General features: G+C 43.3%; 1 protein-coding gene across 4 annotated transcripts in view; it reads right to left on the bottom strand.

Moving 5' to 3' along the window:
- Positions 1 to 23,759, bottom strand: part of TRERF1 (transcriptional regulating factor 1) — a 101,132-nt gene that overhangs the window by 19,106 nt on the left and 58,267 nt on the right. For 3 of the 4 annotated variants that reach the window (XM_032185257.1, XM_032185258.1, XM_032185259.1), the window contains exons 3-7: positions 13,547 to 13,644; positions 4,158 to 5,806; positions 3,498 to 3,547; positions 2,600 to 2,750; positions 1,416 to 1,664 (exon numbers count right to left, since the gene is read on the bottom strand). In XM_032185257.1, coding sequence (XP_032041148.1) covers positions 1,416 to 1,664; positions 2,600 to 2,750; positions 3,498 to 3,547; positions 4,158 to 5,537 — 1,830 coding nt within the window. In that variant the 5' untranslated portion in view covers positions 5,538 to 5,806; positions 13,547 to 13,644. The remainder of the gene's footprint in view (positions 1 to 1,415; positions 1,665 to 2,599; positions 2,751 to 3,497; positions 3,548 to 4,157; positions 5,807 to 13,546; positions 13,645 to 23,759) is intronic. The other variant, XM_032185260.1, reaches the window with a different exon arrangement.

Below are 23,759 nucleotides of genomic sequence, written 5' to 3'. Positions count from 1 at the left end.
GAAGAAAAGAGAACTACAGATCTTCTGGTGTTTGAATGTTTCCAATGCTGCTACTTAAATAAAAGACAGGATCTAGGATCTAAACTCAGGAAACTGAATTTAGTTTGCTTGGGCAATAACAAAGACTACCAAGCTTAATTTTGAGTGAATGAACATGCATTTAGCCAAACTCTGGCAGATTTAATCACAGTCATTTTATAAACGTTGCAGAAATACACAAGCCCAAGCCACCTACTCTGATGTCTCTAGAGAAGATCTCCCACTCAGAGCTCATGGATTCAGAAAAGACTGTCCCTTTCCTCTCCAGAAACTAGAAATAGAAAAGAGAAACTGCACTGGCAAGTTACAAGCTAAGTACTGTGAGATGCTGGTTTCCACAGTAGAGTGGAAGTTTGTGTGTAAAATTTCCATCTGAGAGGAAGAGAGTAAAGATTTTCTGTGTATTTAAATTAGCGGGCATCTCTGAGTGAAGGGTGAGGGGAGGGTGATAAATATACAAATACTACAAAGAGCCACCCATGATGGTGTATGCTGTCCCCTCATTTAGCCATCTGACTGGTGAGAAAATAAAAATCACTGGAATATCTCTCCACATTATTATATAGATAATATTATGGATAAGTAGAGTACTTCTACTCCCCAGTAATCCCTTATCATGGCGTAGTCTGCGAGCACAGATTCAAAACAATGAGCAGCATCTATTCCTGGACTGGACTGTGAACAAAATAATACTGCTTGCTCCAGGACTCTTCAGGAAAACAATAAAGAGCGTTCTCACATCTCATTCAAGGGCTCATCAGTTCCTCGTGCTACTTGACAATTTCAGTTTTATGAGCGAAATGAAAGCACTATGCACAGCCATTTTTCCTATGTCAGAATTCCCAATGATTAACCCTTAGATCTGATGCATGCAGAAGGAAAGGGAAAAATGACTTCATTTTAAAACTCCGAGTCAGCAAGCTTCATACTGGCTCACAGCACGCACTAAGTACGGCACAGTGCCTTCCTATCTACAGCTGAAATGAGAAGCACATATATCTGACTCAAAAAACAGGAAGAAATAAAACTGCCAAATTTAAGCAATAACGTAAAAACAAAGCAGCCTGAAAAGGAAAAAACAAAAACAGTAAAAAGATACTAAATCCCTTTGTTCTAGTGGGATAAAAAGAATATCACATTCCAATTTCAAATGGCTTATTTTCAGCTAAGTCTTGATTCCCCAGTAAAGAGAAAATTAGTATTTTCAAAGGACCGAGGAAGAAATGATACAATGCCACGGCCTCTTTTTGTTTTTTAGGCATCATTAGGATTCCAGAAAATACTCTAAAACACGGGCATTTTAGAACACAGCAGCACTACAAGCAAAGGGATTTAACAAGCACAGCACGGTTAGTGGCAAGAAATGCAGCACTCACAGAGGACGAGCAGGGGTTGGCCACTTTTGGACTGCACGGTGGAGAGTAAGTCATCTTCACGAGAACGGGCATCTCATCATCTGACACAGAGTTGGCAGGCTTGTCTTTGACTGTGGCAGTGCTGGCAGAGGGCTGCGTGCTGGGCTCGGGTGACAGAAGCTTTACAGGGACAGACACGGGCATGATGATGGGCGCGAGGCTATCCACCTCTTTAGGCAGCGGCTGCTGTGGTGGTTTCTCTCCTTCATCCTGTACAGACAATTAGAGGCTTTCAGCCCGAGTGAGGGAGGGCTGCTTCTGGATCGATAACTACACAACGTATGCACCGTGGCTGAAAAGAAGTGGCCAGGGTTACAAAACACACAAGAGCCTTGCTTCTTGGACTCTGTTTGCCTTGAACGAAGTTGGCAGATTACTTGCAACTCCTATACAGGATTTAGCCTCGGTGATAAACAACCACATTAAGCATCTTTACAGATCACTCACAGAATGGGCAATGAAGATGTGCCCCTTTTTTTAGATCTCTATAAACGCAGAATTCCCCATCACCCACCTAAAAACAAAGAGATACAGATGGTGTAACTGTGGTAGCTCTTTGCCTTCCCGTACTTCTCCCCATCAAGAGAGAATTTTTAACATATCAGGACACTGAAAAACTGATTGACAGGCAAGTTATTTTTATTCAGAACAATTTAAACCCACATTTTTCATTTGGTATTTGTTGATACCTATAGAACTAAAACACTCGGGAAGAAAGCTGTCAAAGATTCAACAATCCTGCTCCTTCAATTAAAGCCTGGGAATGCTTCCAATAAACATCCCTTAGTCATCTAAGTAGTCCAAATGAAAATAAGGAAGACTTGATGTTCCTGATATTTCTAATATAATAAACAAACACAAGGGGAAAAAATCAGAAGCTTGTGCCATGACTTCGTCGTGTGTTTGTAATGTGCAGAGACACAAAGAGGCACAAACGTTGTTCTGTCCTCCACCACTCTCTCACTTTTAAGCAAGACTTCTGGCCTGTAAATTAGCAGAATTCTGTGTATTTCTACTTCCACAGGGTGTGACATAAAACAGCGCCAAGGAGAACAGGTTTTCACAGCAAAGCAAAGCGTGGCAAAGCAAGCAAACATCAACATTGAAAGAAGAGAGTCAAATACTGAAGTAAAATGAACTGCTACCTGTTTGAAGTTAGGAGATGCTCGTACTCCTCCATGAGATCTCATGTGACCATTCAGAGCAGGCAAACTCTTAAACTCCTTCAAGCATATTGAACACGTTAGCTTGTTCTTCACATCAGCTCTCTCAGGAAGTGTTTCTCTGTTCTGGCCACTATTGTTTGTTTTTTATTTGTTTGTTTGTTTTTTAGCATGGAACAGAAGAAGAGACATCAGGTTGGCATGCTCCTTTCATTGCAGAGGAAGCTTTTTTGTTAAGGAAGTCAATAAAATTTTACAGCTAAATGTTTATGAAGCCACAGCTAAGCACATGGTGAGTACTATGGAATACACAGGTGATAACCTAGGCCAGCTGTTCCCAAGATGGGGAGAAGGAAACCTTCAGGTAGGAACTCCCTCTAACACGCTTTTATAAGGTGACCCTTGACATGGGAAAGTCTGAGAAGCCAGGAGATCTATTGTGACAGATCTTCACTTCCCCTCTGTGACAGCACTCAGCGAGTACTTGGATGTACTGCCCCTACTTAGGGCTGGGGGATGGATGCCTCAGCCCTGCAAAGGCAAGACCTTAAGAAAAACAGAAGGTCCCTGCTGCTGAAGATACAAATCTAAATGCATCATCGCCCTTCTCTTACAAATTCAACACCGAGTGCAGGCTGTTCCCCTGCCTGGTTCTTTTTTTATTTTGTTTTTTTTTGGGGGGGGAAAGACAAAGCGCTTGATTTTATTGCTAGAAGGGTGTGGAGTGTAAAATCACACAAGCTTATATCCACAAAGCTAAAAAAAGATGTTTCTAGAAGAGTAAGATCTATGACCTACCCAGAGTGCATTCTCCTCCCTTTAAGCTGCAGCACTGCTTTGTATTTCTCATATTTAAACCACTAACACAAAATATTAATACCTTTGTTCTGGCGACAGCGGCTGCAGTCTGCCGTCTGACAATTGCACCTGCTATCAAAGTAGGAGAGGGAAAACGAGGGGAAAAAGGCAAAAAAGAATTTTTCAGGAAATAGTAATACATAAATGAACATCCTCACAGCTTTATGCATGCATTTTGCGTATGATTTTCTTAATACTACAGGCCTCTGAACTGAGAGCCTTACATGTATCCAGCAAATCAGTGCCCCTGTGAGCATGGTGAGCACGTTTTCTTGCACCCACCTGCTGTTCAAAGCCTTCCCTCTGACCCAGCAGTGTTACTTTTGGAAACAAGGAGCTAAGTCTTCCTGCACATTCAGCCCTCAGGTGTTGAAAAAGGAGCAGGAGCACCTTGCTGTAACCGGGTTCCTCCTCCCCTGAACCCAACCCCAAGCTCCCCGAACCCTCTCCGGAGGGAGCCAGCAGCCCCACAGCAGTGGTTTCGTGCTGCTGCCAGCCTGGCCTGTAGCCAAGCCAGCCATGCAGATGGCAAAGTCTGTTACCACAGCTCCCCAAATCACCCAAGCAATGCCCACTGCTCACATCATACCTTCCCGGCTCTCCCACAGCAGTTTCATTTCCATACCTGGCTGCTCTTCTACAGAACAAGTTTGTCTGAGCAGGGATCTGAAATGCCACCTACCTGAGGCCACCCGGCGCTGGGCGAGTCCTGCTGAGAGCTTTTGTTGTTCAGATGAGCTCCCGAGGGTGGCAAAAGAGTTCGATGAGGGACAGCGTTACCCACAGAGTTGATCTCCGGCCGCGCGGGATCCTCCGCTGTCTCTGGCGGCGTGAGGCCGATGTGGGAGTTCAGAGAGGGAGCTCTGCTCTCACTCGGGTATTGCTTCTGCTGGTCGTGCTGCTGCTGCAGCAAACCCTGCGGGTACAAGTGCCTGTACTGCTCGTGGGGGTCCTGGTAGCAATACTGAGGCACCGCTCCCAACTGGATGAGCTGCACAGGATGACTCGGGTCCTGAGGGTACTGGTGGGGTTCGTGCATAGTCTTTGGATCGGGTTCCCGGTGATACGGAGGAAGCTGCAGTTGCATCTGTTGCTGCTGCTGCTGGAGCTGCTGCATGACGGGTTGCGTTTGGTAATACTGAGCTATTTGCATCGGGCACTGCCTCTGCTGCTGCTGCCGAGTTGGCTGTGGCTGCTGCTGCTGGATCTCCTGTATCGAGAGCCGCTGATGTCCCTGCTGTGGCTGAGCGTAGTACTGAGCCTGCTGCAAGTGCTGCATCTGTTGCGGTAGAAGCTGCTGGGACTGCACCTGCTGCACGTGCGTCTGCCCTTGCTGAAAGGCGGAATGCATCTGCATCTGCGATAAATGCTGCTGGTAGTCGTAGTACAACTGTTGGTGCTGCATGACTTGCATTTGCTGCTTTTGCTGTGTGCTTGCAAAATTCTGGTGCGTTTGCTGTGGCACTGGTTGATATCTTTGTACACTGGAAGTTACAGGCTGTTGCTCAACCGCTGGCTTCTGGGACAGCAGCTGCCTGAGCGCGCTGTCACCAGGATTATCCACCATCGTAGACTCGGTGTGCAAAACCTGAGCCATGTTGTTGACTTGAATTCTCAGATTTTGGTTAGCGAATACTTGCGTAAAGGAGTCCAATTTATGCAGGACCCCACTGGTAATTTTTTGCGACCGATTTTCGCTGGGTTGAGAATAAGGATATTGGTATCCGTCATGAGACTCCCCCTGCCCGAGGGGGCTCCACATTGCGCTTTGATTACTCAAATTGTTCCTCGCTGGGACATGGTTTCCTGAGCCAGAATGCGTCCATGTTTGTCTAGGTGTATCCATTGACCCAAGACTTTTTGAACCTACAGGCAAAGCTATACTGTCTCTTGAATCTTGGGGAAACTGGGGGGACAGAGGGGACGCCTGGGGAGCATCCATAACAGATGTCCCGTAACTGTGGTTTAGCGATGGAAGGGAGTTCATTTGGTGCTGTTGGTAGTACAAGTTCTCGTTGCTGTTGGCAGCATGGTTAGTTTTATACAATTGCTGGTCCCCCATTTTTGGTCACTTCTGTTCCAAGCTTACAGGCACGCGAACCATTGAAATCTCTATGAACCCTGAGATAGCTGAGTGAGGGAGGGGAGGGGAGGGGAAGAGAAGCTAGGATTACTTATAGTTCAGCATGTCCGTGTGCATCGCAAGGACTAAGATTTCCTCCAGTCTGTCAGTAATTCCAATCGCAGACTCAACGTTGCTTCACATCTTCAAAAAATGGACCACAGCGCAAATCTTACACAGACCGGTGACAGGTTCAGCGCGCCAGGCACCTGTGGGGCAAGAGAAAGGCAGGGTAAGTGCTGGCTTTCCACATAAACTGTTCTCCTTACTGCCTCAAAGCAAACTGCAAAATCTCCTGGTTCAAAACACATAATCATATGCAAAATTGTAGCAGCTGGGCTATTCCAGAGCAGTTAGATTACTTCATCTCATCCCACTATCCTGCTTCTTCTCTAGTTCTCTGATAAAATCGTTCTGCCAGACCCATAAAGGCCCGTTCTTCTAAAACAAGAGTTATTTCTTCCTGAAGTATATGAGCATTCAAGCCATAGCTGGCCACATATTGCTCTCTTGTGACTAGCTTTAGCCAGACAGTTAACTATTGAGCCAAATCACCTTTTCTAGCATTACAGCTTTCTTGTCAGAAGCAACACATCCATTTTCTAGCATAAAATAACAGACGCCTGCACAAAGGCCTGAAAAGAAGGGTAAAAGAAAACCAGGGCTTTCAACAAAGCTGACAGTACTCAGATTAAAAGGACATACAAAGAAAAATAAATGTAATTGCCATCCAGGATTTGCACAGAGCCTTCCACAGCTTCTCACAGCTTTCAGGGTACCTACAGGAAGCATCCACCAGTGGAATGAAAACAAAGCATCACTGAAGAGTAAGATGCAAGACCAATGCTCATTGCTGTGACAGAACAAACAAAAACCCTAAAACAAGTAAATAAATAAATAAAAACACACCCCCAAATCACAAGCACAGTTACCCAAATGCAGCTATGCTTGCAGCTTTCTTTGCTCACCTGTTTGGAATCTGATCAATGCTAAGAGCAAATAAGTCCTTGGAAATCTGTTATGGTCGCTCACCTTACACCAGAAGCACTGAATTCCAGCCTCTCTTCTCCTCTCTTACCTTTCTTCAGTTTGCATTACTTTAACGGACTAATTCATGCTAAATGCAACCATTTATCTTTCTCACCACACAAACTGCAATTCAGAACAACACTTCACCGATGCCTGTACCGTTTTCAATGAACAGCACAACAACAACACAAATGCAGTCACGTTACGAGGCTGTTTCTCCATCCCACAACACGACGCGATCGCTGTGCCTACAATCATCCACATGCAGGGAGGCACAATGTGCCTGCACACACGAGTACGTTTCAACACAAACCGTGATTCTGAACTTGAACAAGAACACAACAATATTAGCCCACAACTTCAACCCTGCCCTTTCACATCTGCCTTTCTACACGTAACACTTTCCATCAAAGGCTCCTTTGTACCGATCTCCTTACCTTTTTTTAACCTAAGAGAATCCTTGATGTGGATGAATAAACGTGAAGCCACAGATACAGACAATTTTAACCATTGCCAGATGCATATTAACGAGTCCTGTGCTAGCAACAGCAAATAAGAGCAATATATAGCTGCGGGCACAAAACCCCCTTTCCGTTGTAGCACAATGTATGACAGAAAACCGTAGCTCCCAAGGAAGAAGGCTTTCAGTGTGTACAGACAGTTTTTGTGTATACCATCTGCAACCATTAGTATGTAACTTTTTCATGTGACTAATAATGGCAGCAAATAATTGCAAGCTTATTTCCCCTTCCAGAAATATGCGTCGCTTCGTATTTGCTCCGCGCACGCTCCCTTCCAGATTTTTATGGATGTACAATTAGAAAAGATAGGAGTCAACAATGAACGGCCAGCCTGCCAACAAGATTTTTTTTAGCCACAACCCAACTTCAAAGACTTCCTATTAAAAGTTATGAAGAGAAACTAAACAAAGCCTGCACAAAGCATTCAAAGGGCATAAAAATAAACACTTGTGTAGTATTTCACACTGAAAGGCCATCAACTTTTAGAGGAAGAGGGGATCCTGCACAGGAATATCATCTCCTTTCATGCCTGCCAATTCCTAAAGCTCGGCTGGGACTCTGACCATCTTTCCTTGATACCAGGGCACGAGTGGACCTGTTCATACACCTTTTGCATAGGACCTATGTCCTATGTTCGCTTATTGATGGTATTACAGTTTACACCGAGCTCTTTCAGTTTTAGCCATTCTTTTTATAGTTTCTGTGAAGTGACAAGCATTAGCCAAAGGACGAGACCCAACAGTGACACAAACCAGTGAAGGAGAGTAAATATCTTCAGGAGACGATTAAAAGACCACAAGAGCTTCAGGGCTAGGGCAGTAGGAGCACTTACTCCTAAAGCAGCCAATAACACAATTTAGCTAGAAAAACGACCCAAGCAGCCAGGCAGGTCCCTGAACCTCTGCCACAGGAGGAGCACCACGCTGACAGATGCCACCACCTGCAGCCACGGCAGCTCTGTGGGCAGCTGTTTGAAACCACACCAAACTCCACTTACAGCACTCTTTCACCTGGGGGTTTACCTCTCCCGGTTCTCCACGTACTGGTCAAGGTGTTCGTGTTTGAGGCACAGCCAGTAATAAACCAGACCCTGAGACATCAGAATTGTTTTTAGTACCTGAACAGGCTTAAATTCAAGGGCATGATGCTATATGCTGAGTATCTGCAATCAAATTTAACAAAAAGCCCACGGAATACATTGTTTGCTGGATTAAAAGTTACCAAGGAGTATTCCGATGCTGTACGAAACATGATTAAGGCTGTAGGAGCACAGAAGTTAGTCTCTAGCCAAGTGAGAAGCCATTGGCAGCATGCTGAATGATTTCTGTTCCTTCCAGTGACAGGAAGAAAAGGCTTTTTTCTCCTTTTTGTTACGCACACACTTCTGAACACCTCTAATTGCCATTTATCACAACAGCAGCTTATTACTAAATGGTTAAATTAAACAACTCAACTTCGGAAAGCAGCAGGAGTTTTAAAGCAGGAGCAGTTCTGCAGCCGTGTGCTCCTGTCCTTTCCAGCAGTCACTTACGCTCTTAGCCTATTACATTTCTGACATTGCAGATATATCCCAATTACGCAATCGTTACGAAGAAACATGAAAACAAATGCAAAAGGACAGAAACATTTCTGCAGACTGCCTAGAAAGAGAAATGCCCTATTTAATATTATGGATGGAATCTGGACTCAAACTAATGGAAGCTCAATTGATTTCAGCAGAGACGAGATTTCACTCCAACTCTTCTCTCATCATTTCAGTGTGGTCCCTGTAAGCTGCACAGGCTGAAAGCCACACACATGCTAAGCTTGCCGAAATGCCTTTACACACGCCGACTGTCTCCCTCTTCAAAACACAGGCAACTCTAAGGCAATGCAAGCAATAGTTGCTCCTGGAAGCGCGCCATAATTTAATTCTGGTATACAGAAAATGGAAGAATATTCTGATGTTATGAGTCTTCAATAAAGATGATCCGATTTTACATCCTTCATAAATTGTATCACTGGAGAGACAGAAAATCCTAGAGAAAAAGGCAGGCAGCAAAAAGGGGAGGATAATTGTAACATATTAAAAAAAAAAAAAAGCTCTATCACACAACACAGAACCTGAAACCTGCAGAAAATTTCAACTCTAGTACACAACGTATCAAGTCACAGTCACATTTTTCAGCTCCCTGAACCCAGCACAAATTTCAGAGCTAGACATCCACACCAAATAAGTCAGTGCTTGCAAGTTGTGCTGGGTGCGGGCTGCAAAAACAGGACCGAATGCCAGCCGACTCCAGTTTCAGAACAAAGTTAATGGAGAGGGATAACAAAAGACTGTAGGCAAGCACACGCTGAAGGAAGCAGTCTCATTAATAGGCTGTCAAATTATTATGGCACTGATCTAAGCTGTCTCAGTATGCTGCATGGCTGCAAATCAAAATGGAATTGGATCCTATAGTTTCAACTGACTTCAAAATTTTCAGCAATGACTTTACTCAAAAAAATCTACATGTTTTTACAGACAAACTACCAGTTAGTCCGAAAAAGGAAGACTAGATAAGAAGGCAGAAGCAAAAAAACACACACACACACAAACAAAAAACCACAACCAAACAACCAAAACAACAACAACAAACCAACAACTCTTCCACACTCAACTGGCTTCTGCAGGACAGAGCACTTGCAGCTACTCACAAGCAATAGCATTAGCAGATGCTGACTTGCACAGTGCTGCCAGGGACTGTAACACATCAGTTGCAGTAAGTTTACCATTTTCAGCAATTTAAACAATTTTGTTTTGCTTTGTTGGGTGGTTGTTTGTTCTGGTTTTTGTTTGATTGGTTTTTGGTTTGGTTTGTTTGTTTGTTTTGAATAATATTTAACTCAAAGCACGCCTGCTTAGAGAAATGCATCACTACTTTTTGTTCTTCCACCACCAGAGTCACGTTTTAATGACACCTTATTGCCCTTTAGTCAGACAGGCTGAGACAGGGCTTTCTCAGGTGCCCGTCTTTTTGCTATCAGAACATAAGCTTCGTTTTTACCACACATAAGACAAAATCCAAAACCAGAAGTTCTCTGTTCCCTTCCTTCATTTTTTTTTCCTACCACTTAGCGTCAACAGAAACAAAACAGGATTTATCTTACTCAATTTTAGCTTTTTTACCGGAATGTTTTTACTGGCTTGCTTTGTAACTCAGAACTGTGAGATGATTTGCTGTGCTGTTCCTAAATCCAGCCAGCCATCATTCATATCATCTATCTCTCTCTCTCTGATTTCTCTCAGGACAGAGACAAGTACACAGTAGATCCTTCCCTGATACACTCTCTTTTGCCAACACTGACAGCACCAGGAGCCCCCGACACCTGAGCTAACTATACGCCATCCTTTAAGTAAATGATAGCACAGACAGGCGTGATTCTCAGCTGGGCACTAGTGGCATAAAACCACCACTAAGAAGCCACCAGAGAGAGCGTCTTTAAAACCCAGGAGAGATCTGTGAGATGGGACACAGCTGCGTTTCCCAAAGCCAGCTTCCAGGAACAGAGCTGGCTCTATCCCTACGTCTTCAGAAGCCTTAACTCACCTGGGAGAGGAAGAGCGGTATGTTTCAGAGACCCCCGTGCTCTTGCAGGCTGCCGAGACACGAGGTTTGCTTCCGTAACTCTTCGTTTAGCTACAGCTCAAGCCCCAGCTCCAGTTTTTTGGCACAGGAAGTAAGCGTGTGAGAAAAGAGGCACAGAACTAAAGCAGAACAAATACTTTCTAATGCCAGGCAAGGTAGCTGGGAGAATTAGCAGAGAAAAGGAGATAGGGAGGTAGGAAGATAGTAACTCAAACATCACATCTACCTTTTTTCCTACAGAACTTCTGAATGTGTGTCAGATACAACAACAAAGAGAGGCAAACGCTGGAAATAAGGGTTAAAAGATGCAGGATTGTAGCTATTTTGGTTAGAACAAGCAGCAAAACAGCCATGTGGATTTCAAGGGCCACCAACAATTTATATAGCAATCTCAAGGACAAATACTTCATGCTGAAAACCTCTTTATCCCAGTCCTGGATAAAACTATTTGTATGTTTTGTACTGCACTTCAATGCTATCTTTCAATGGTAGAGGTCTCAAATCCATGCCCCACATCTGCATACAAACCCCAAAGATGGAGTAGTTAGGCAAAAACACCACCACAAAAACACTCTGACATAGGAGAGCATACAGGAATAAAATAATTGCAAAAGCAAAAAGATGGAAAGGAACCAAAATACTTAGTACACTGGTTTTATAGAAGGCATATCAGGAAAGCTAAACATTCAAAACGGAAGAGGAAAAACAGATTAGCTGCTTTTTATTATTAACACTGGTAATTCTTCAACAGTTGCACAAATCCTTCAAAAATTATCATTCCCTTTGCAGCTGAGCTCCTTCTGCAGTGCAGTTGGAAATGCTGGTGAGTCTCATGTGGCTGCACATTTGAGCTGTTCCCATTTCCACTCTTAAGAGAAACGAGAATGTCCTAATTCACTTTAATAAAGAACACATTGGACTTGGGGGAGGGGAAAGCAACAACGGCACTGGGAGGGGAACCGAGCAATTTCTCCACTTCAATAAAGTTTTTTTTAAAAAAAAAAAACAACGAAAAAACAACAGTTGATCATCTCAGGAAAGTCTCTAGAATAAAGGGGGAGGAGAGAGGAAGACAAACAAGCAGAAACATTTTCCTCTTCTTTTGATCTAAGTTATAAGTAGAAAATGCATTCTGAGGCACTGGTAATTTAATGAAAACTTTTTTTCCTAAAACTAACAGAATTCTTGTTATTCAAGAAGAGGAGGCTACTTCCTAAATAAAGCCATTAACTCAGTTTAGTTTAAGGGAGATAAAGTTCCACGAGTCCCGTAGAAATAAGGAAGGCTGCTTCAGCGCTCCGATCATCTTTGTTGTCAGTTAAGCAACGTTACGGTTTCGAGGTACTTTGAAGGTTTTGCAGAACTGTGGCTGAAGCAAGCACAGCATTATTTCATAAAAATGGCAAGCGTTAAATGATGTGCAAATACAAAATGATAAAGTAAAAATAAAATATAAAACCTTGGCTGAGGCCAGAAGGGCATTTGAATTGCATATCCCAAGACTAAGTAACTAAAAAGCTTACAGAAGACAGCATTTATTAAAGGGGCTGATCACCTCTGATAAAAACACAATGTTTTTTAATATTCACCAATACATCATTGTATATTTGATCAAAGCTGAAGCTGTCTATGAAACTTTATTTGAAATGTCTTCAGCCAATCCAGGCTTACTGACTGCTGATGTGTAAGAAATTGTATCACCTTCTGCTGAGTCCTACATCAAGGGCAATTCTTCCACATGCTTCCTCGAAGATGAACATGTCCTATGATCCAAATTGCCCTCAATTTCATTTTCCAGTTTACTTGTATTACTTAATTGAGCAATTTTTTTTTCTTCAGAAAGACCCTAGTTCTGCGGACCTGCCAAGACCCCAGCATGAAGATCACAGGCAGAGATAGGTCAGGCTTTGCCCACTGCCAGACATGGGTACATTACAATGTCTAGTCACTACTGTTGATTTGATGAATTTGTTGATGGAATTGAGAGAGGAGGGAATATTTATGCCTTTCCACTCAAACATCAATCCATCAGCTCTTGTTCCAGCCTCAGCAGTTGGCAAACAATACTTTAGTATAAGGCGAGCACCCTTATAACGCACTTTGCCGATTTCTTCCTGACCTCTGTAGTGTTTATGTTCCGAAGCTTGTAAGGTGATTGCCTTTTTCTGTGACTGTAACTGCCGTGAAGCAGTCAGAGAACATATGCTGGGATTTGCAAAAACAGGCAAGAAGGAAACATCCTGAGACAAATAAACAATTAGGAAAAAAAAAAACAGGCAGGAGTAGCATGTGGGAAATAGCATATGGCTAAGCTTTCAATAGGGAGGGAACAGCTATTTTGATCCAGCATCTCCCCCAAAGGAAATCACATTTTCATAAATGCAGCTGCAGGACCCTTTGAAAAGTACCTCTAAAACACATCATGTTGGTACCTAGCAATGGGACTTGATAAAATTGAGCAGCTATGCTGAACTGAGCACCACAGACTCACTTCTTTTAATTAAGGTCACGTCGACTTTGCTTGTACTAGACAATAAAGCCAAGGTAGGCCTTTAAGACCTTTAAGAAAGATGTAAAAACATGGGGATCTCCTGTGCCATATGTACTGAGGTACAAAAAACAGTGTTTCACAGGAAAAAGCCAACAAACAATTAGCCATATTTAAGAAGTCCATCAGTAAAGCTACAGAGACTCAGAACTGCGAATTCTGGGAAATGGTTAAAAAGCACCAAGCCACATTAAACGAGCAAGCCTAATAGAAAGTGGACTTGTGATGTTGCAACATTACCTGATTTTTGATTATTTGTGAGACTGCTGTATCTTGCCGTGCCGTCTTCTCCATAACATTTCATGCTGCTTTCATTCTGTGACTTCAAAGTGATGTAACTAAACATAAAACAAAAGAATGGAAATTCATTTTTTTCCTGCATGGTTAACTTATAAAATATTACCAACTCATCCCAAACCATCAGCAGATCTGCAAGAATGAGCATCCTATTGTTAACACAACCAAATATTAACTTCTGTTCAGTATAGTATTTTCATGCTACTCTGTTCTTCAATTCATTACCGCAGAAGACATCCATCAGCTTGGTAATTCCCTTAAAAACCAGTAAAGTACCTACTTTTCCATATCGATAGCAAGGGATTGCTTTGTTGTCAAATCTCTGGGATTAATACATTCATGGTCCTTCAAGCTACAGACTGAAATAAGAGAAAATTCATCTTTTCTTCTTACTCAGCTTGGCGCCTACTGCAAAAATGAGGAACGGGTTACGTTGACTCAATAAATAAAACAAGATGTTGTGTCTCTACTGCAGAGACCGTAAAGACTTCGCAGCATCTTACGGCTCTTTGACAGAACCCGAGGGCAGGCTGGATGCTCTCACGGAGAGGAGACCTCGCTGGCAAGCGTGACACAAACAAGAGAAGGAAGGGAGGGATTAATGAAAGTCAAAGGTGTGGGAGATACAATCAGGTTGTCACCCAGTTCAGACAAGATATCTAGACGAGGCATCTTCAATTATTTAAATGAAAGCAACGTATTTGTTTTGTAGGTGTTGCTGCTAAGACGGCTTTTAGGGAAGGCCCTGAATGAGGCCAGCCTGGAAGCCAAAGCTGCGATTTCACCGCTCACTGATGTCAATGGGAAACTTTCCATTCGCATCAGGCCCTGCTAGGAGGTATTGGAAAGTCATTAGAGCTGTAAGAGGTAACCATATGAACAGTGGCTCGCAGGAGAAGGGCACAGGTGACCCCATGAGCTCAACCAGCATCTTCCTCCTCTCGCCCACTGGCTGCTTGTCACCTTCCCGTGAGACAGGCCTGCTGAAGGCGCTCTCTGAATATCTCTGGTGATGGGTCCCAGGCTCTGTGACACGACTGCACACAGCAAGAAACAAACCCCCCAGAAGCAGCAGGTCCTTCCCTCAACCCCCACAGCAGGTGAAACCAACACAAGTGGCTCCCTCACCCGGCCCAGCACCAACCTCAGTGTCCCAGCTCACGCTCCTCCAAAGCCAAAGGAAAGAGGGGGTTCACGGCACAACCCCAACACACCTGACCAAAACACACACTGCAGGAGATAACAGAGCTCCTCGTGAAGCCTCACCAGCCCCCAAGGTGATTCTTTTACAGAACCCCTCAGCTGACAGTAAATGCTGAGAGCCTCGCACAGGGACACATGGGTTTTCTTGGAGACAAGCGAGTTCTCGCATACCAAGTTACTGAGTCACAGTACCCGCAATTTGTGCGTGCCCAGATCTCATTCTGGATGTGAGCTGAAAGGCTGCGGATGTCCCAGAAAGCACACCATTCCTTACCTGCTTGCATCCTATCTGCTGATGGCTTTTCTCAGGGAAGCCCACCTTTTGAGAGTAACATCTTTAATAAATCTGCTTGTATGTTGAAATAAGACTTTTTTTTAAGCTGCATCTACTTCATGTTTTAGCCAACTTCTTTTTTTTTTTATACTGATCTTCAACACCTGTAGATGCACGATGAGTCTCAGAGAGGACTGACTGCTATCGCCTGTGTTTGTAACAAGAAATATTCGGAAGTGGATGGAAAACCCAAGGTTAACTTTAGTGGAGACAAAGGGAAAGCTTTTTTTTTTTTATCAGCTCAACATGGCTGTTTAGAACTTGCCAAGATCTTTTTAAACATCATTAAAAAATAACTGCTTTATCATTAGCAGTGACCACAGTCACAGTACACGCTTCGGCTTGATTTTAGTTTATCCATCTGCTCTGGAACAACGAGCGCTTGTACTGAACCTAAAAATGCCAAAGTGTTCTGCAGACAGACCATCCCTGGCAGCTTCCTGCAGAGACCAGCCCTATGGACAGTGGGAAAAGCAACAACAGGAATGCCCGAGAAAACCCTTTCCTTATTATTTTTTTTTTCTTTTGGCTTCTTTTCCCACTCCACCCCCTTTTTGCTCATTTATGTTCATTTATGCCGCTGAGTCACTCACATTCATCAGCAGAGCTACAAGAATACCCACACGCAGTTGTATTTAAATTAGCAGGCACGTGCAAAGCTCTTCTGCATAACACCACAGGTAAAGAACAAAACTTTGGACATTTCAGAGCCAGAAATAGTGAACTAATGACTGATAAATATAAAAAATAGTCCCAATATTAATTAATGCAGGACCAAACCAAACAAATTCACAAATAACATTTTAATTCCTTGACAATAGCTTTCATTAAATTTTCATCATCTCGTTTTTGAAGTTGATTAAAAAGCAGTGTAAATTAGTATTCCTTCACCATATTCTTCAGTTTTGTTCCTATCCCAGCCCCTCGATTCCAGCTATAACCTAAGCACAGTAAGGAGAAGAGAAGCAAAGTCTTCAGCAACATTTACAAATGAAGAGCTAAGTCAGAGATCAGCTATCCCATACACACAATATAAATTCTCATTCTTCTCTCTTCATTAGGATTGATGACACTGCTGGAAAATAAGGAGCTCTTAATACCTTTTATGGCAATGTAAAGCACCAACGAATTAGCACAGAGAGAATGCAACTAAATCAATTTTTCATCTCAAGATAGTAATGAAGGCAATTTCTTGAACCTGACTATGCTTATAACATATTGATCAGCAAAGCGCCACGCTGAAAGTTACACTAGGTATTTTCCAGGGATAAAATGGAAGATGGCAGTAAACTGTAGACAAAACACCAAAGGCCAGGGAACTGACAGGGAGCTACCCACAGTTAGACCAGCCATGTTAAACCCCAGAAACCCAAAGCTTCCACCTGCCTGCAAGTTACTGAGAAACATCGCAGGAAGACAACTGACAAGGGCTAAATCAGTGGGTGCTAAACCCTTTGCACAACAGACTTAAGGAGAAGCAAAAAGACACACAGGTTATCTAGAAGGGATCACACAAACACCAACAAATTTCTTGCAGCAGTGCCCTGCGGTGGCAACTCTGGGCCGCCAGTTTTGCTGCAAACCTCCGCTCCCCTCAGCTACACGCCCCAAGTCAAGAGCCTTCAGAGAAATCTTCCAGCCTGCTGTGACTGCATGGTGCTCCAGGACATTGGCCCCCTCCTGAACTTCTGCTGCTGCTCTGAGGCCCAGCAGCAGGTTAGGACAAGACGCAGCTCCGTCCAGAAGAAGGCACTACACAGTCCCACCATGATGAGTGGTGGCACCAAGGCAAAGCCAGGCAAATACACTGCACTCTACTCGTCTTTGTCCAGCACAGGCCATGTGCTTCCAAAAGTAACACTATAGCTGCTATTGCTTGGAAGATTTTAGACATTAAAAGAGCAAGACAGATCAAAGATGAGGGTACACATACCCTCTATCAAAGTAAAATGAAACCAACGACAGGACACACAACCTTAACAACAACAATATTTACTTGAACAAGATGGACTTTTATATCATTTGGCATCAGGAACTTAACTGACTTGCAATTGGGAACTCAGACTCCACACATACCATCAGAGCATCCAAAGTGTGACCCTACAAGAACACAACTCATTTGTGATTCTCTTCTCCTCCTGCCCAGTGGCAGCCAAACTAACCATACACAGATACCAGCTGATAACCTTCCCGCAAATTAACAAACCTCTTCTAACCCAACGAGACACAAGAGTTTTCTCCACTGTGTTTGCCATTATTTCTGTTACAAGGGTGACCAAGAGCATCCTTTTATCTGAATTGGTCCATCATAATTAAACAGTATTTAAATTATTTTTGGAAGGGAAATTAAGCCACCTTAAGGTATGAAGCGGATGAACAACAACTGAATATAACCGTAACAACTAATACCAATAAAGGCAACAACATCAAGTGGCAAAACCAGCAACAAAATGTTGAAAGTACCAGAACTATTGTCATCCATTAAATTGGCTTGCTTAACTACTGCAGAAGAGCACAGTCTCTATTCCAGTCTTTCTGGCATTCAGCTTTCTGACTGCACCTTATTTCCTAGAAAAGCCCTCTAGAAATTTAAATTCTCTTTTGAGGACAGGATTCTTCATGCATGCAGTTATTTCTTTTTTTTTGACGTGCTCATTTCTACAACTTCTAAATGCTCCAACAATATTGCATTAAGAGATTTGCTGTGGAAATGAATGTAGACAAATGGCACATCTTACAGATGAGATGCTCTAGTACAGATAGTTATGAATTCCAAAACGAAGTAGTTTTTCACATGTAGGATCCAGCGCTTCAGATAACAGATACTGCACTGCGCTAGATTATATTCACTAGATTATAGATCAAGCGGTTTTGATTTGAGCTTGAGGCATCGAGTTAGATGCTTCCCAGTCACACAAAAACAGGTGACCAAGTTGAAACCTGGGAAGAGACCACCACAGATATAGCAGATGCCTGCCCAGGAGATGCCCATTTTCAATGAGCACATTACATGGCAGCTCTGTGGCACTGGCCCAGTTCCCCCAGGCAGGGTTCAGCTCATCCTGTCCAGGAGAAAATATTCTTTACTGCCATTTCTTGCATCTCTCATTACATAACTTCAAACACCTGCTGCAAATGAACTGGAGATCCAACACAGCTTTCTTCTACACATTTAATCTGTCTTCTCAGCAAGTCCATCATATGCACCAAGCTGGGCAGCAATGTTGTAAGGAAAAAAACAATTCAGTTTACAGATTCCTCAAAAAGTACATTTATGTAAAACAAGTCTATAATGACATTATAAAAGCATATTTTCATTCTGGTGTTTAATCTTGAGAGTGTCTTTATATCTTCTTACCTATGTGGTGTCACTTAAAAAGAATATTCCATTACGAGGTGTTGTCTAAAAGTTATAATGGTTCTTCAGTCAGTAACACGGCCTCAACACAGACCAGTCAAGGTGAACAAAATAAAATTATACCAGTAATAGGCTGTCATCTGCTGGGGGATGGAGCGCTGGCACAATGCTCACGAGTTTGACAGGCATTTGCTGACAGCAGAATCTCAGATCCTGACACTCCTGTTTCCATCCCCTCCTTGGAAGTGTGTTTCAGTAGGCAGAGGATTGCCTGCCTATTTCTACAGCTCCTGTGCTTGGCTGCTTCCTTCCTTTCCCTCCATTCCCCAGTCCTTTCTGCAAAAGTGATCCTGCGTCCAAGGTCCATGTTCTTCCTCCTCTCTCAGAGCAGGCTTCACTCCTCCGGCACACAGCCAGGCTGCCCTCCTCAGCCTCACCTCAGCTCTCTTCTGTCCTCCTGCAAGCTCATTTCTTCTCCTCTCCACAGGCCAAAAACCCACAAGAGCCCAGAAAGGCTGTGTAGGAATGCAAGTGTCATCACCGTACTGGAAAGGTAAAGACAATGAAAAATACCTAATCCAAAACCCCAAATCCCTAGTACTCTCATGCTCGTTTTGCCCAGGGCTCCTTAGTCTCCTGGAAAGGACAGCAGATGCTCACTCTCCATTCCCTTCTTCTTGTCACTCATGGCTTTTGCAGGTCTCCTAATCAGACACGTTCCAAACTGAGGTCTCCTACTAGGTTTTGTGACTCCATACTTGAGATTTTCCTTCTTTACAATGTTTGTGGAGTGGGGGAGGTGAGAGGCAAGGTGAGGAGTTACCAGAACCGCACACAGTATTTAAGACAGGTGAACATCGCACATTTACACAGAGGCACATTTACGCTTTCTGTTTTGTTTTCTATTCCTCCACAAATGAGTCCTGGCACTCATTTTACCAATAATTACACTGCCATTTTTACAGAACTACTGTAAGTACGAAACCTCTCCAGAGCAGTAACACCTGGTGCAGAACTCATCACGGCGTACGGAGAGCTGTGACCCCCCTTCCTCCCACACGCATTACTTTCATTTATCTGCGAGCAATTTCCTCTGGCTTTTTATCATCCAATCACTCAGTACAAGGAGTTCTCCCGCAACACATTTCTGTCAGCTCTTCTTTTCGTTATTCTTAATACCCTAAGCCTACACTCTCGCAAAGATTTCAGTTCCTTACTTAAGCTACGAGGCGACTGAAACTGTTCAAACAAATCATCGCCAAGAACGATGTCAGTAAACAACCCCGCTTCCCTGAAAAACCCTTAAACTACACTTTCCCTTCGCAAAATTACTGGAAAACAACCACTCTCCTAAATGAAATTCCCCCATCGCTCAAAATAAAAGATACATCATCCAGCAGGCACTCCCTGTAACAAGCCTTAGCCCTCCTTCTTTCACTTTGACAGACTCAAGAGCCCCGCAGCCGAAGGCCTGGAGCTATCACGCCAGGCCTCCGCGCCATCTCTGCCCTGCGAGGCCGGAGCAGGAGGCCCAGCACCGAGGAAGGAGAGCTGGCGGGCCCCAAAGAAAGCCAAACAAACACGCAGACAAACCTACAAGTCTACCAGGCACTGCTCGGTTCCAGCGCTTCCATGCAGAAGGTGGAAGGAGGAGAAAAATCCCACCCCTTTGCAGGCAGACTCCTATGCAGTGCCAAGAATATTTTGAAAGACAAGATGTATAATAACTTTTTAACTGAATATTCATTTCTGAATTGAAGGGAAACATCTTAAGGGCGAGTGGGCGTAAGGAACGATCTCTCCTCAGAACCGTCGCACTATTTATTGAAGGCTGCGAATACCCACAAGAATTCAGCTTTGGCCTTCGTACTGTACACTAACAAGCTGGGTTTACTGACATTCACATCGCATATGGAGCTCTGCTTCAAATGATCCCTTTGAAAGGGACAATTAAATCAGACAACTGGAGATTGAACAACCAACAGAGCTAATTAAATTCTTAAGTCCTGTTTGTGTATTTACCCAAATCTTCCTCTCCGTTCCTGCTGAGAAGTGCAATGGGTTGGCTTGGGAGGTTGAGGGAACAAAAGTCTGCTTTTTTTTCCTCCATAGTTACAGATCTGTTTGCAACAAAACTCTAGGCACTAAATCAATGCAGCCAGTGGTGGAATTCATCTTATTGTGACAGAAATATTCCATTTTCCCTAGCTTACATTTTAAATTGCTTTCTGATATACCAGGTTATTATTTTTTAGCCTCTCCGGTTCCTCACATAATTAAATGCCATGCCATTCAACTTTTAGAATTACTTTTACCATTTTCAGAGGCACATTGACACTCAGGAGCTTTCTCAGCTTTGCGTGATGAATTTATTCCCCACAAGTATTAGCTCCATGAAGTATCTTTTTCTTCATTACATTCAAAGTCCTTAGCCATCCCCATACAAATCCATTTCTTCCCCTTGTACAGACTTTTCTGTGGAGAAGGTGCTATCTGCTGATCCCCACGCTCCTCTCCCAGTATTCCCCATAACCAGAAGTGCCACAAAAAAAGGCAAAAGGACTATGTTTTCTGGTATCATCATGCCTTTAGCTTATAGGCATGGCAGAATGGTGAAGTAAGCAAAATGTAAGGATGCACTTCTGTAACTAATCCAGATTTTGCATTCAATATTTGCAAAACCAACAAGGAACGCTCCCACAAGATCTCCTAGGTTAAGCTGTGAACATTTGCCTGATTTTCCCATTGGCACAGATACACAACCTCTGATGCTTTGAGAACGGGCTTCTACAATTTGTCTTGGACTGCCTAAACTTTCAGAGCATACCTGCTCCCAGTCCTTCTTACCTACCTCTCAAGGTATTTCCCACACTAAATGCATGTCTGGCAGCACAACACCCTCTCTAATTTTGTCAGCTTGTGACAAAGCACACAGGACACCTTACAGGAATACTTTATGTTTACTTTCTCACTTCAGCATCAATAACATTCTACAATGAGCAAGTTCATCCTGCTTAACGCTTACCTGAGAGAAATGCAAACAGAGAAACACAGATGAAGGTAATTTCTCCCTTCCAAGACTAAGGAGAATTATTTGACCATGGGTTACATGGGTTTCATTATTTTTGCTTTGGGAATTTTTTTGGTTCTGGTTTTTAATCTTTTTATTTTGTGGACAACTGAGGAGAAAACAAAACAAACAAAAAAACAAACAAACAAACAAACAAAAAACACAGAAGAGTATCCCAAGAAAGGGGACTTAAATAAATGAATGGTTAAAGTCATATTTCTGTCAAAACTGCCAACTTCTTAGCAGAATGCTAGGAAGAAGTTTCCAGAGAGCACCTAACAAGAACCAAAGAAGAAACCTGGATAGCAGGCACAGCTCAACACCATCATATCTTCTCCCAGGAACAAATTAAGCAGGTAACAAGAAGGTGATATTGATAAACCTGCCTGTCATCTATAGCTCTACCTTACGTACTGGTTGACCAAGTCATCCTTCATAATTCCTAGCACATTACCAAACATCACACTTGTAACTGAAAACTGTATACACCTGACCATTTCATCCTCATTTCATCAATATTACAAACTGCCTGGCACACTACCCTGGATGATAATTCAAGAGCCAAAAGGCTCTGCCTGCATTTCCCTGCTGCCCAGCCGGTGTCCTGCCACGGCGCTGTGCACAACGGCGAGGAACTGGTGGCTCTGCAACAGGGAGCCCAAGGATCATCTCTCCTTTCAAGCCTCCTTTTTGCCCGAGGTCACAGCGACCTGATTCTTGCAGGAATTACACGTAATTGCCCTCCAAGCAAATGGATCTGCGCCAAATGAGCCTCATAAAAGTTTTGGTTGCTAGGAGGTAGCAGGGGACGTATTCTGAAGTCCTGTTTACTCGAGCCTGTCAGGTTCGTCTCTGGAATAACCACCCAGTCTGCTCACTGGTTCCTCTCTCTTCTCGAGCCATCAGACTTCTGCTGAGATCTGTGATTACCCATCTGCTGTCATCTAGAGAAGCCTCAGTGAATTATCTCCCTAAACTGTCTGCAAAAGATCCCCAACAACACCAGAACAAGCTCCCATATCTTTAAACAAACTGGGTTACGTGCCCAGCATAAATTCTGCTCAGGTAAGTCTCTTACCTGAGCTCTGACTTCAGGCACTGGGTTATTCGGATGCCCAAGTACCAAGTTCTGGGCCTCAAACTCCAACAGACAGCAGTGATCACACGGCTGGTGTCTGTCACCTCAATACCACTTTATAGAGCTGGCCCTGGATTTTGAGCTCTCTCAAAAAGTTTCTTTCAGATAGATACGCGATATTTTTTACATCAACATTTTGCATCAATTGTTTTATGTGGATATTAAGTTTCAGAGTGTGCTATCTGGAAATCTAGGCTGCTCCAGACCATGCTTTTAAAGACTTACTCTGTAATTCTCCTACCAGTTTGGAGGAGATGCATTTTATCCTCTGATTTAGAAATGCATAAAAGGATTTGCCATGCTTATCTTAGCTACGATTGGATTTATCAGAGTATTTATTTATTGCATTGTTTACATGTACTGCGAGCCATCTGATGGGGAAATGGAGAAAAAATAAAAGCAACCTCCATCTTTAGAGCACATTATTTCTGACACCATTTCTACTTCGAGAGCAGCTCAGCTTTGTTTTTGGAGGAGGAGAGTAAGCAGACACAGACCAGTTTTTCATCATTTACTGAACCTCTGGGATACACGGCCCCTTTATCATCAAGTCCTAGACTCAAGATGAAATGCTAATCAAAGATGCAGAAAAGGTAATGCTGTTTCAATAATTAGTAAGCAAGCGATTCTCAGAACAGTGTTATCTGATTTATCACAGGATTCTGGAAAGAAGATGGTGCTGCTGACACACTCGTGGTTTCCCTTCTGTTCACTTTTCACGTACAGCAGCCTGAAGCCTCTCTGGAGTATCTATCTACCCAAGAGATCTAACTGGAAAAGTAATATGGGACTTGGAGCAGGATGGATGCTAACCTCCCCACTGATGCATCCTTGGGACACGCCCGAGAATCCATGGCTACACGCACCATGACCAGAGGATTGAGAAGTAATGCTGCAAACCTCAGGTATTTTTAGTTCTGACTGCAGACTCCTTCATGATTGAAGTATGTGACAAATAATGCCATTTCTAACAGTCCTCATCACCACAAATACCAGCAAAGATAACTCGGGGCTGGAGACGGGGAGTGAGGAGGGAGGACGTGTTCTGAGTTG

The sequence above is a fragment of the Aythya fuligula genome, chromosome 3 (assembly GCF_009819795.1).
Source record: "Aythya fuligula isolate bAytFul2 chromosome 3, bAytFul2.pri, whole genome shotgun sequence".
Classification (NCBI taxonomy): Eukaryota; Metazoa; Chordata; class Aves; order Anseriformes; family Anatidae; genus Aythya; species Aythya fuligula.
The sequence above is the reverse complement of the archived record's forward strand: the minus strand, read 5'-3'. Positions and strand labels throughout refer to the sequence as shown.